The sequence below is a fragment of the Centroberyx affinis genome, unplaced genomic scaffold (genome assembly GCF_046629955.1).
Source record: "Centroberyx affinis isolate AG114_WGS23_722 - 3 ecotype Tasmania unplaced genomic scaffold, CSIRO-AGI_Caff_v1 ptg001027l_1, whole genome shotgun sequence".
NCBI classification, from domain to species: domain Eukaryota; kingdom Metazoa; phylum Chordata; class Actinopteri; order Beryciformes; family Berycidae; genus Centroberyx; species Centroberyx affinis.
Genome location: NW_027279587.1, coordinates 14,585 through 29,001, shown reverse-complemented (window position 1 = coordinate 29,001; position 14,417 = coordinate 14,585). Strand labels below are relative to the sequence as shown.

Genomic DNA, 14,417 nt, shown 5'->3' with positions numbered 1-14,417 from the left:
ACAGACACACACATATATACAGTACATCCACTAAGGCAGCACTGGTGGCAGCACCGATGAGTGATTATTCATCATATCCATTGTGAAAATCCAAGTTTAACCATTAAGAAAATGTGTGAGACTAGTCCGTAACCAACCTGAGGAGAGTAGATGCTGAGATTCTGAAAAGGATTGAGAGCAATGAGGATGTCACCAACGTAAGTGTATATCTGCAGCTCATCATACCTCTTCTGCAGATGGCTGATTATTGTCTCCTGCAGAAAAGGAAAAGCCTGCATAAAAATCGCTTCGTGCACCAACCGAGTATCAATTGCACTGTGCCTAGAACCGATCAATGCACAATGAGGTAAACACATTAAATCTTACCTCATCTAAGAACTCCAGGTTTACCAGATCATCATCGGGACAGCTCTCTATTATGAGGGTTTTACGAGTATTGATCCGCTCGTGCCTGTATGAAGCCAAGGACATGATAATACCTCAGAAATCTTTAAAGTGACCAACAAATGAGGAACAATAATTCGGCAGCCTGGATATAAGCCCCATTCACTTCCTTGGCTTGTTTGAAGCCCTTAAGGCCTTTCCCTGGGGACGCCTCGCCCATTATCACAGGCTGTGATTGCACTTCATCTATGTTTTGACCTATCACTCTCCAATGGGACCCAGTGGGCAGAGATCAACACAGAGCCAGCTGGCTCAACGGGACTGTGCAAAACCCCAAGGGACACCACAGAGTGTGTGAAAGAGAGAAAGAGAGAGAGAGACAGAGAGAGACAGAGAGAGAGAGAGAGGGTTGTCTGTGTGTGCCTGCTTCTTTATGTGCAGTACCAAATGTGTGTATGCAACTGCTTATATGCATTTATTCATAGTATTCCCATGATGTCACCTGCGTTTCCTACCAATATGGTGCTTTACCATATACACAGCTCATTGGCTGTGGCTGTCATTTGATTACAATCGCCTGTTAATTTATTACAATCACCTGTTATTTTCCTACTAAGATGGCCATGTGGTGATGTAACAGAATACTATAAATACAAGTGTGCATGTGTAGAATGGGCTGCAGTGTGCAGTGGAAAAACGGCCATTCCTATGAAATTAAAACAGAGAATCATAAAACATCTTCCCAACTCTCAGGTTACCTCTCATTGTTCACAACTGCAATAACAATAAAATTCTGCATTCACAAGAGCTATCTATATTCTATTACAATAAATAATCAATCATATGATGTGCATAGCAAAATATTCAGGCTTCAGGTTAGGAATTGTTTCCCCCTCTGCATTCCTATTCATTTTCTATTCTGAATATAGTGTAAATGCAACAGAGTGGAAATAAAGTCACATCCTGTCTGGTGTTATATTGGCCCCGGTAAAGTGAATACTTGCCATCTGTTCCTCCAGAGGATGTAACTTCAGAAAATGACTCAAGATCCCCGGCTTCTACCTCTCTCTTTCGCTTTGAAGCATACTGCACTATTCTACCTATTGCAGCTACTTTAAAGTTGTCTGTGTCTTTATTCTTATCTGAAGTCACTGTGCGCTGATCTATGGCGTGAAAGACTAAACTGGGCAAGCCCAGTTCTCGCCCTACAAGCTCCTAATCCCATTATCCACTTTCACTGTGGACAGGAATTCAGGATCAGGCTCAGGCACTCACTATACACACTCTCGGGAGTAAACAGAGCTGGCACAACATCAAGACTCTCAGTCAAGGGCAGGTTCAGCGAACTCCTTTGTAATGAAGATTAAGTATTTCCAAAGTCAGTATTTCTCAAGCAAATAACAGGAGACGTTCTGCTTTGTCACTCGCTGCAGTGTGAGCATGCAAGTGAACTATCCATCATGCTGCATTTTGGGATGAAATTTATCTATAAATGTTCACATTTTATATACGCAACAACATCACCCCATCCAAAGAAAGATCTAGTTTGTAGACTTGTATCCATATGAACTGTCATTATCCTCGGCGAATAAAAATGGTTCATTCATTAACCTCATTAGCTCATTGACAAAGAATGCAGACTGTACTGAAACGTTACCATTTTCCAGAAGTAAATCAATCTTGGACAGAATATTTACTCCCTCATTGGTTTAATCACACGGGTGGGAGAGTGCTTTGTACTAAACACTCCACATCAGACGGTTGCCACATCCATTGGCCTAAATGGCATTTATTAATCTAAGGTTAGTCAGCACAATCACTCCTACCGAATTAGTCGCACTCCCCTAACTTCTCTTTAATCACATACTGTAATGTCCATTACTTGGGCTCATCTTCTTTTTATGCTGGAGTGTAAGCAGATGAGACCCTGCCCCCTACTGGACAGAAAAAATACCTCCAGTCATTTCATGCCTTTCCATTCTACAGTATGTTGCCTCCATAATGATCAACGAACATCACGGTAATAATAGAACACAAATGAGCAGCTAGGAGTATCATTTCTCCTATAAGGGCAAATTCAGAATGAAAAACCAAACGTTGCCAAGAGACTTACTTAGTTTTGGTTTTGCAGCCCAGGTCCTGCTGCTCCCGGATCAGAGTAGCTAACTGCTGACCGAGTGCCACTTCTTTGCCGTGGGCCTGCTTGATGAAGGGATGCTCCAGGAGGTGGGTCACAGATGGACGTGCCTCAAAATCCTTTATCAGACACCTGCACACACAAAGAAAACCCCACACAGTTACCTCATCTTTATACTGTCCATCAGTGCAGAGACAGAGAAAATCTTGGACACCTTTACAGGCATTCCAGCTAGGTAATCTCCCAATTGTGCAAGGAAGATCCCATATTATCAGTGTTCAATATTCAAAACAGAGGAAACGAGAAAGAGAAACAAACTGTGCAAGCACCTGGGCATTTCAGAAAGCTGATTTATCTGGATTAGCTCTGTCACACACTCACACCAGTGGGAAGCTCCTTGCTAAATGTTTCTGAGTCTGGGTCACTTTCTGTTCTGTCTGAGTACCACATGGTCACCATCACCATGGCCCCCGAGTCCAAACAAGCCCCACTCCGGCACAGCAGCAAGCCCTATCTGTGATGTGCAATGTTTGCCAAGAGGTAATGTCACTCTGAGATACTGGCCAGTGGCTTTATGTCAGCATTGCTTAGCTGCTGGTAGGTATCTGGTAGCTGGTAGGTTTTATTTCTTAACAGTTTGGGCATATAAGAGAGAAAAAACACAGAGTGAGCTATACTACAACTAGGTGACATAAAAGGCTTGAAAACCCCTACTTGAACTCAAAAATGCATTTGAACAGCCATCAACAACCCACCATTGTGTTGTTCATCTACTTGTTCAACTAAAGACTTAAGTGTCTGAATATGTGTGTAAGTATACGACAACACTAACAATTGCAGGCAGAGGCAAGATAGGAGAAAAACAACAATCTAATTCCTACCACCTAATCTGCACTGAAATTCTGTTTCTTTTATCAGTTTGTGCAGCTCTGGAAGTTAATTCCATGAATTCATTAGCGTCAGGACATTAAGCAGAGGTTGCTGCTATTAGCAGTGCTGTGCTGCCGGGATGCTGAACGTCAGGCCACTTTGTCACAGAAGGCAGCTCTTTGGCTGCACAAGTGCAGACACTGGTGATGCATTTATTATTCCGAAAAACACCCCCCTACCCCCCACATACACACAAACACACACACACACACACACACACACACACATACACACACACACACACACTGTGGTCTGACAGGGCTGAAAAGGCTCCACAAACAGCCTGCAAAGCTTGATAAGATTGTCCAGCCTCCCCACATTGTGTCCTGGTGGGCTTTGTTTGAGGAGATTATTCCTGATATGATATCACACAATCCATTACCCCACATTACAGAGAGCGCAATCCAAAAACTATCCAATGAAAACCATCGCAATGACACTATGTAGCATAAAATGTGTAAAAACATAATATCACTACAACATGTATTGGCTGGTCTAAGTGGTTGTATCCCTTGAGTATACATTTGACTCTGTTTTGACTAATCAGTAACTCAGGTGGCAAAAGAAAGGCTGATGTCTCCTGGATGTACTGTTTGTTTTTTCAATTACTTCTATTCAATTATTACTTTTCAATGCATCCGTCCACTGATGATAACATAAATGTAAGACAGAAACCATGTCCACACAAATAACTCTCCAAACAAATTGAATTTTATTTTCTCATTATCAGTCCGGCTCACATGCCTTGCGTGGTAGATATTAAGGTTGTATATTTTGAGCAACCATTACAGGCCACCACTGACATTATTAGCTTTGCGCAATGGAGGAAATGATAACTTATCTGGACCTTAGATAGAACTGATAATTCAGGTGAATGAGTTTGTTCCTCTGTGGCAGATTTACACAAATGAAAATCAATGAACAGAGAGACAAGAGCGTTGATAGAATCTGGCTATAAAATATCAATTTCAATTCCCTCAGTGTTTACATGCACATTCATGCTTGATACTGACAATGTGCTGTAGCTAATGTTCAGCTATTCTGACTGAGCCTGATTCAAAATAGCGTTATTCATATTTATTATTTATCATTTTGTAGTTGTCAAAATTACAAATTATTTGTATGTTGTTTTTAACAGCATTGCGGTTGCTGTTACAAATAAATATTTACTTATAAGTCCTCTATAATAAAGGTTAAAGACCAAGTATTCAAAACATAGAAAGACAGAAAACAAGCATATAATTGCAGATGTACAGTATTTAAAATTCAGGAGTTCTTACAGTTGAGGGTTCAAAGCACTTACCACATAATTATATTTAACTCATTTTCCAATAAAAGCACATTGTAAGCGGCATTCATAGTAGCTAGGACTTGCTTCAGACTGTCAGACTGTTTCTGTCAGAGATTTGAGTTTAAATGACTTCTTTCTTACAGGGGATTCAACTTTATTACAGGGGAATGTGTATTATGGACACAGAAACTATCTGCCCTCAAAAAGACTGGGTTAAGAACATTAAGCATTGTTGTTCACTATATACTTTTACATCCCTTTTTGGAAAATGATTAAGACTTAAACAGGAATAGGGCTAAAAGGACAGGTTGAAGGGAGAGGACACTTACTGGCCAATGAAGTGGCTGAAGCTTCTGCACCACTGATCTGGACAGCGTAATGTAGGGGAAGGATTCCTGAAACAAAATCAATACATACATACCAAAATCAGTCCTTTCACCTGCAATAACCTCTACAATTCACCATACAGTATAATATATAATAAGCTTTCAAATGGCATTGACATCACTGGAAATTGAAGATTGAGCATTTCTACTGTATTAGCTGACAAATGATAGCTGGCAGGGTGTGACCATCAGACTCCTGTGAGAGTTACGCAGGAGTTTTGGTCCAGGGACGAGCTGGTAGGGGTCCAGGTCTGTGGCAGCCAAAGAAGAAGTGACAAATGATAACAGCTCCTCCACTGTCTGGCAGCTAGCATCTGCCATGGGGAGTCAAAAGTTATGGGAGCCAGTTATACCTCTGTCAGCAGCATTTACGGAGGCCATCTATAATGAGGCTAACACTTTTCAAGTACTTCAGTGTGTGCGATGACAGGAACCGGGCCTGTACAGGGAACCAAGGCTGGACTGGACCGGTACAGTCCTCTACACCAGGAGTTGCCAGGCTGACAGCTGGAGGTTGAGAATTTTGTTACTGCCAGGCAACCTGAATCTGGTTCAAGATATCAATTAATTAACTGATATTAATTAGTTCATGCATGTCTTGTTTGACAAAGCTATCAGGCATGACAAAGTGAACACAAACTAAGGATTAAAAAAAAAAACTGCATGAATTTAAGGTTTTTAATAAATAAAAACAAATTACTTTCATTTTGTTTATCACAAAACATCCAGAGCTAAGCGAGATGCAGTTACACACTAAACGACAACCTATTTAACATCTTTATTTTATATATATTTTTTGGGTACAAAATCTGTCATTTTCCGCAGCACTAAGTTAGTCGAGTCTTTGATAAGGATTCAGACAGGCAATCCTTTCTGAAGTGCAGATCAAAGCCGGTAACTGACTGCTTCAATGCAACCTCTAATATGAGCCTGAAGCCACGTTCTCGCCTTGATGTTGTACCATACTGCTTATACATTACAAAGTCAATATACCAGCACATTGCTGATAACACTGTCAAGTGCCCTCATTGTGCTTAGCAAATTCAGGCATTTTTTTTTCTTTCAGTATTTGTGAGAGTGCTGGCTCATATTGTAAACACAAATGGCTTATTCAAATCTAGGTCCAGGCAGTGCTTGTACTGTCAAACGTTCATCAAAGTGGATTGAGGCAAAATCAGAGAGGTGTCAACAGCACTTGAAGGCTGTAACTAAGCCATGGAGAAAGACAAAAATCATGCCCATGCACTATATGAATATGATACTTGGTATGCAGAATTCATAATTCCTCCAATTCTCATGAGACATAACACATTCTGATTATTCATTCAAGCAATTTCTTAGGTAGAGTTACAGAGTAGCATTACACTTTGACTGCTTCACTTAATTCAACAGTGTCAGTGATAACTCAAGAGTCACTTAACATTTTAAAGTATTATTGCGCCCTCTTTCTCTGTAATTCTACACACAGCTCTCATTTTGAAACCAGAAAAACACAAGAGGAGCTGTCAAGACCTCAGATCACCATAATCACAATAATATAATGATAATATTCTTGTTGGTTCAGTTAGGAACTGCTGCTTAGTTGATGTCAAAATTCAAAAGTGAGCAGTGATGTACCTCAAAAATTATAAATGAAGCAGTGTTTCTACCTGGCAGTGGACACAGGTGCTGCTCTAGCTTCTCTGGATGTTAGAGCTGGCCTTGGTCCCATCTGTCATTATGTCTTTCATTATGTTTCTCATTGTTATTGTCGATTTTACTGTTTTGTCCTGGCACCTATTGCACCCTCAGCCGTCCTGGTGGGGGATCCCTCTTGGATTTGGCCCACCCAAGGTTTCTCCCATTTTTACCTCCGCCAAGGAGGTTATGTTTTCGGTGCCGTTTGTTTGTTTGTTTGTCTGTTTGTTTGTCTGTTAGCAGGATTACGGAAAAACTACTGGCCCGATTTTCATGAAACCTGGTGGAAGGGTGTAGCATGGGCCAAGGAAGAACCCATTAAATTTTGGAGCGGATCCGGATCCAGCTCACAAACAAGCAATAATAGCACAAGCCTTGGCAGAGGTCTGCGCTTTCTAGTTTCCTAATAAGATTTTCTTGGGAGTTTTTCCTTGCATGCACAGAGGGTCTAAGGTTGGTGCTGCCGGGTAGACTAGGCTTGGCTATGTAGGTTAGGTTGGCTTGTTATATCTCTATAACAGACTATTTTGTGGTGTCTTTTTGTTTTGCTTCCTTGTGTTTTATTTTGTTGCATACTGAATTACATAATTTTGTTCTGTGATTGATTGCTGATTAGTTAGATCTAGGTAGGCTCATTCGTTGTAAAGTCCTTTGAGACATGTTTGTGATAAATTAACTTGCCTTGAAATGAATCAAATATGCACTCACGATTAATAATAATTTGAATGTATTTCTTTAGTACAAAGTTTTCAGCACCAAAAAAAAGGATCTCAGTGTAACACCCTTTAAGCGGGCGCCATAATGAAACTAGGATGGCCTTTAGACAAGCGTAACACAGAAAAAGTACAGGGGCCCAAAATAAAGACTTATTCAGCGAATGGACCACCCGCTCAAAATTTCAGCTCATCCATCACCGCAGCCGGAGCACCAGCAGTTCTTTGCGCACACATGAATGAACACGGAGAGCTACTGCTACATTTATCATGTCCTGAAACTCACCAACAGCATCGCCACATGCTAGGGTGCTGGGCACCACACAGAGCAGTAAAATAACTGCATCAAAGAGGGAGCTATTAAACCCTTTGCTCATGATTGGAATGTCACCCAACCAGCCACTGATCTCAAGTCAGAGGTCAAGACTGGAACAACGCCTATTACTGGATGGGGGGACTTGCGAATCTGTGACATTAAGGTTTACAGCTGCTTCACTCTACCCAACCGACACTTGTTTTTTTAAATAAAGCGTCAACGTAGAAAACCGTGGTCATCTCAGTTCTTATGAATGATGCCTTTCCTATTCACAGAGGAACAATGAGCAATTTGTTGCACTGAAGGAAACATACGGAGAGAAATATTGGCATGGGTCACACACAGTCTTCGATTGAACATTATTGCTGGAGTCCTTCTGTGACACACTGAAGAGCTGACAGGTTATCAATTGTAATCTTCCAGAAGTAAAAGGTTTCAGTGTTGTTGATAAGTATAGGGACCTTATATAACAGTTTTTACCAGAGGCAATCAGATTTCACACTGAAAAATACAGTACGGGTGAATGAAACGCACAGTTGCTCATAGTGAACATAAAACATGATTTAAACAGCATTATTATCTGTAATTATTATTATATTATAATCTATAGAGTTCAGTGATGCGTAGATTTGACGTGACATGTCAACACATAAGTCAAGCACTGCCGCTTGACTTGGGTTCATTCCATACTTGATTTTTAATGTCTTGAGAGAATCCATTCTAGCTATCAGAAATAGCAGAAACTGTGTTGATATCCATCACCCTTGACTGTTCTGCTCTACAGACTTTAACTGTGGCTTTCTGCTGGAGACGCTGCCTCTCCCCAGCACACTGGTCTGGATTGCACGCGCTAAGCCCATGATTTGATTAGCCTTTGTTGGCTTTGACAAGCCATCATTTACTTCTATCATCTCGCTCGTTCTGGTCTCTGCTCAGACAGATACAAGTACTGTTAAATATGTGGCTAATATCTACAGGGATCTGGCCGAATAAACACAACCTTGGACGTCTTTGCCAATGGTCTGTAACCTTCAGAGCCTTTTTACACACACTTTCTTTTGACTTTACATGGACACTCTAAGGGTATACTGCACAGAGAACACTGGCTCAAGCAATTAACCTTCCCACATATTGAACGTCAGACACATCATTGTCTCACGTTTCCATAATTGATTTTGCAGCTGACGATTTCACAACTTTACCCTTTCACATGCTTCATTACCTCCACTCATGGCTACCATAGTCCTCACATATCGGTCATAGATAGTGTAGCACACACAATTACAATCAAGCTTTTCATCACAACAAAGAGCGGACAATCACTGGACAACCTGCATAAGCTTGATTCTTGAATTCAACTGAAAAATTAACAGAAACTGAAAAATGAAAACAGCATAATGATATCTATGGCAAGGTGACCCTAATTCATGGAGCTCGACAGTGTCCCCCCTGACAGAGACCGGAGCTCCTCTTTACCATCTATTGGCCTGGTAGGAGGGAATACTTTTCACCTGTGCAAGCTCCCATAGCACAACAGTATCATAATGATTATGGTACTGCTGTGCCACTAGTCCCAGAGTGATGATAGTCCTGGGTAGTGAAGTGGTCCACACCCTAAGTCACTACATCTTCTGCTTGACAAAAGGGAGATTCTCCAGCGTGGGCTTATAAATGTGACGTCAGAAAAGAAAAAGAGTTCACATATAGCAAACAGCATTGCGGACGTGTAGAGTGAGAGACAGTACCACAGCTGCTGGGCCAACTACATGCTCTAGGTGCACAGCCACAAAAACGACAACTACTGCTGCTATAACATAGTTCAATGAGGAAAATGTATAAGATGAACCAAAACTGGGTTGGAGTTTTCTGACTATGTTTGCTATGTAGATGTGTTTCAAAGAAGAAAAATGATAAGAAGGACAATACATACAAGATATACTGCATGACAGTGAGTCCTGCAGCCTAGAAATACATGAATGTGTCCAATTGTAAAATATCAGAATGATGACAACACCTACTGCATGTTTTAGTGCCTATAAGGATTTCATAAAATATATACTACCCAAGGACAATACTTTACCAGGATAAGCCCTTGCTGTAATGGCTTGTGACATATTAAATTGAAAGAGCACTAGGGCAGCAATCTCTAGAAACATCAAGAAAAATAAAATCTAGATCTTCACAATCATCAAAACCTGTATGATGCATCACTCTAATTCCTATGTGCATCATTGTGTATCACTCTCAATGTGCTACTATTGTCACAGATACAAAGGTGAAACACATTTCCCTATTTAGAGAGGAATTCGTACAGGAGAAATAATTCACACAGCCTTTCCTTGTGATTTTGTCTGCCTTGCTGCATTGATGGGGAAATATATTTGAGATAAATGACATGTTAACAGAATCATTTCATGGTTCAGCACACTCACTCTGTGATTTATACTGGACCCGCCCAGCCTAAGGTCCCAATTCATACAATTTATGGACCAGGGCAAAATATCTATTTTGATTTGAAAAGAGACTCAGTAATGTCAGTTTACTGCATGTGTCTAATTCTATTCACATTCACGCTATCCCTCTAGTTATCCCCAAAGTCAAAGTCTTAGAAAACTGTAACAATGAAATGGGATTGAACATAGATGAAGGGAAATGTATTACGCCCCCCTCTTATCATGACTGCAGCTAAATGTTTGATAAGGACACTTACTGTGCCACCTTCATCACCTGCCTGAAAACATTCATGCATTTCCAGGTTGCCATTTTCATCCTGCCCAAAAATAAATACAATCCCTAGGCTACTTCCACACTACCCAGAAAGGTGACGTAAGGTGCATGCCTCCTGCTGAACTGAGAATAAGCCAATTCTAGGTACACCGAATTGGTAGCATCCATTTTACCAAGACATCCTCCTCTCAGCCGTCCCTGATCTTTTAATTGTTGTGATGTATTTTACGTTCTTGTTGAATTTGGTTGTGATAAACTGCTGTGGTAGCGCCCATAATTCCTGCGACACAAGGCACGCATGTTCCTCCTCTGGCTTGGTGGGGAGGAGATAACATTGTGACGGGTGGGTAGTGACAGCCTCATCTCAATGTGAATGGAGCTAATCACCAATGCAAATTGCAATCAGAAGGGCATATCTTTACCTAACTGGGAGATAATTGCATGATTGTGCTGATAACAAAAGGTCAACTGCATGTACCACCAAAGCTTTCAAATGATCATCACACACAAACTGTCTCCTGCAGTGAAAATTTACAGATTAAATCACTGCATTGATTTTAAGGCCAAACACTACTACATATTTTGATCATAAAAATTCTAAACACTGATTATTCAGCAGATGTAGTCTTCTACATAAAAAACAGGAAAATACAATGGAAATAATAAATATGCATCAAACCACAAAGATCTGATTTAATGCACCTTCACATTCTGAATTTAATTTCAGAATTGTGCAAAAAATATATTCTGTCATTTGTTTTTTTCACCTCCTCCACATTGCAGTGATCCATTGTCAAATTCAGTTTGTCATTGTCCTTCTGACAAAATCAAGAGCATTGTGGAGCATGTGAGTGTCCTTGTGTGGGCTGCCTCCAGCTGTGTGGCAGGAGCGCCCTCTAGTGGCCTCACCGTGGGATCTTGAAGAGCGCTTTGACCGGATGCATCTCTGCCAGCGGGGGATCTCCGTCAGCCAGCTCGATGGCTGTGATGCCAAGCGACCATACATCACAGCGGGCGTCGTACGAGTAGTCATACTGCTGTTCACAGGCTATGACCTGCCGCCACATGGAGAGCACGAGCATGAGACCACACTGCCAAAAATATCCTTCTTAACTACTCATTAAGCCTCGTATCAAGCCTCAAAATCCTGTTTTCCTTTAAACAAGTAAAAAATGTTTTGACAATTTCTTGAAATAAGGCTGATCACTTCACTTTTATCAAGAAAATTCTGTTAAAAATAGATTTGCATTGGACAGATATTGATCATTAAAGCTGACATTAAATCAGCTTTGCATCTCAATCTCCTGTTCTTCTATTCTTACTTGTCATAGCACTCTCTTATTGACTGAAGATTTGGTCGAGTTACAGACATCAAGACTATTTGAACATGGAAGGTAGGTCAGCTGAGTTGCCACTGGCATTTGCCTCTCTTTTCCACCGTCAATAATTATTACTGACACTACATTTTACAGCTGGGTTTATTCTAATTGCCCCTGAGGGCCCCTCCTACCAGCCCAATCACTGCACCTCATTTCTGCCAAAGAGTAAGATGGGGGCCACAGACTCCCAGCTATTAACCTTGAGGTGACCTCAAGAGCTGGGCCCGTGGAGGGGAATACACAATGACACAGGAGGGAGTTACAAAGAACAGCTCTCTCCCTCCCTCTCTCTCTCTCTAACACAAACACATATATCAGACTTTGCTCGTTCACCATTTTCCATTAAACACATTTGACGTGAAAACATACCCGCTATTCTACTACTGCATTACTAGAGATAAACAGACATGAAATCTGACCTCTGGTGCCATCCAAAAAGGAGTCCCGACTGATGTGTTCCTCCGCAAACGTGCGCTTGTCAGTTGAGCTGAGACACCTGAAAAGAATAATATTCATGGGCTACTTTAAAAAAAATTACGATTGCATGTCAGTGTGAATTTACTAAGAATGTGAATTAAATTTATAGTACAGGCTAAATGTTTGAATTAATCAATAAATTCTGGCATATAATTTAGTGTGGCAACCTGCCAAGCAGCAATAACAATGGGCCATAATCATTTCAAATTATGTAGGACAGATTTTTATCAGCATGAGTCCACTTCATCTCCACGACACAGAGGACATAAACATGCCTGGGGGTGACTCAAAGTCATTTGCCATAACAGCTTTCTTTTAATATGCAAAGGCTCAAATAATGCAATTTAAATGAGCAATAATAGCCTTGGGTTAAGGCTATGGTCCATGAAATAAAAAGATGTTATGGTGAGCAAGGAACTAAAGTGTGGAGCACATTAAATGATTTATCCATGTGCTTGAATTCATCTCATGCTCTTTACAAACAACGTCACAGGGATGAGCTGTGGACACTTCTCATAGATTAACAGTCAACGACCAAAAATGACTCATTTATCTAATAATGACCTCAGAGAAAAGATAATGCTGAGAAACACTTCTCAAGCCTTGTTTATGCATCAGTCTCTTTCCATGAATTGGCTAAATTGCCTCTTTCAACAAGCGAACAAAGACCATTACCAAAGTCAACAAGTTTGACTCCTCCCCTGGTTGTCAGAAGGATGTTGTTGCCTTTGACGTCACGATGGATAATCCTGTTGTTGTGTAAATGCTGAAGACCCTTCCAAGCCAGAGGAAAGAAAACACCATGGTGCTTAACATGCATCAGTAGCCCCATTATTAGTCATTTGTGATTAGTATAATCTGAATCTGTTGCATACAAAGTGGGGTAGTGCCATCTATATAAAAGGACACCCACAGCTGTTGAAAAGGAGAGAAATCCATTACTGCCTGCCACACAACCCCTGCCTAAATAAATCCTTAGCACGCACTGTGCGTGTTTGCATGCAACCCCCTCCCTCCCTATACCATTAGCAGCTTTGCAGCGGGCTATCTTACCAAGAGGGCACCGTATAAGATGTATGAGATAACGGGCTCCTGCAGACGCTGGCCTCGCATGAGCAGGCCTTTGATGAGTTCTGTGACAGAGCCGCCGTTGCACAGCTGGGAGGGAGAGAGAGAAACAACAGTGACTCCTCCATCACTCACCACTCTAGATTATGATTCATGGGGAGAGCTATCCCACACACAGAAGTACGAGAGTCACGGCTTCCTCTTCAAAAGCTATGAAGCCTCTCCTGGCAGCGGGATAGCATCAAGACTCGTGTAGGAGGGTAGCTGTGATAAACTGATGGTACTACTTGAATATACTACTTTGTACACTTAAGTAGATAAAAAAAAAGGTTTCAATAAAGGCGTACAGTATTTGGATGGAAATGATAAGCAGGAGTTAAGGGTAAACACAGAGCTATCAGAACTGATACACTTTATTTAAACCCACCAATGCTATGCCATATTGTGTAAAGATGCATTAGGGGAAACCAACAAACTGCAATCCTGGGCCTGTATTTATATAACCATAACATTCATCACAATGACCTCAAAGTCATAATTAATCCTAAATAATTATAATCCTGAAAAATCAATGGTGATTTCATGTACACGCATGTAGTTTTTTTTCTCATTTTTCTTAGATTTTTTTTTATATACTACTTATATACTACTTTTTATGCATTACTTTTAATAGACCCATTTCCTAAATACTACTACTTTTTAAATATTGTGTTGTGCTATGTTTTATGAGCAACCGACCATGTTGAATTCCTGTACGTATGTACGGTATGTATGTAACTCACCTCCAGTACCAGCCACAGTTGTCCGCCTGCCAAGTTGTCTGACTTGTAGAACATGCCGTAGAACTTCACCACATTAGGATGGTTGGACAAAGACCTCAGGATGCTGTATTCTGCCTCTATCTCCTCGTCCACATCCTTTGAGCGACACAA

General features: G+C 40.9%; 1 protein-coding gene across 1 annotated transcript in view; it reads right to left on the bottom strand.

Moving 5' to 3' along the window:
* The window catches only part of myo3b (myosin IIIB), a 60,877-nt gene that overhangs the window by 39,326 nt on the left and 7,134 nt on the right, over positions 1-14,417 (bottom strand). Inside the window, exons 3-11 of the mRNA XM_071522785.1 lie at positions 14,268-14,402; positions 13,471-13,575; positions 13,093-13,192; positions 12,360-12,436; positions 11,471-11,616; positions 5,072-5,137; positions 2,498-2,653; positions 367-451; positions 138-254 (exon numbers count right to left, since the gene is read on the bottom strand). Of these exons, the coding sequence (XP_071378886.1) occupies positions 138-254; positions 367-451; positions 2,498-2,653; positions 5,072-5,137; positions 11,471-11,616; positions 12,360-12,436; positions 13,093-13,192; positions 13,471-13,575; positions 14,268-14,402 (987 nt within the window). The remainder of the gene's footprint in view (positions 1-137; positions 255-366; positions 452-2,497; positions 2,654-5,071; positions 5,138-11,470; positions 11,617-12,359; positions 12,437-13,092; positions 13,193-13,470; positions 13,576-14,267; positions 14,403-14,417) is intronic.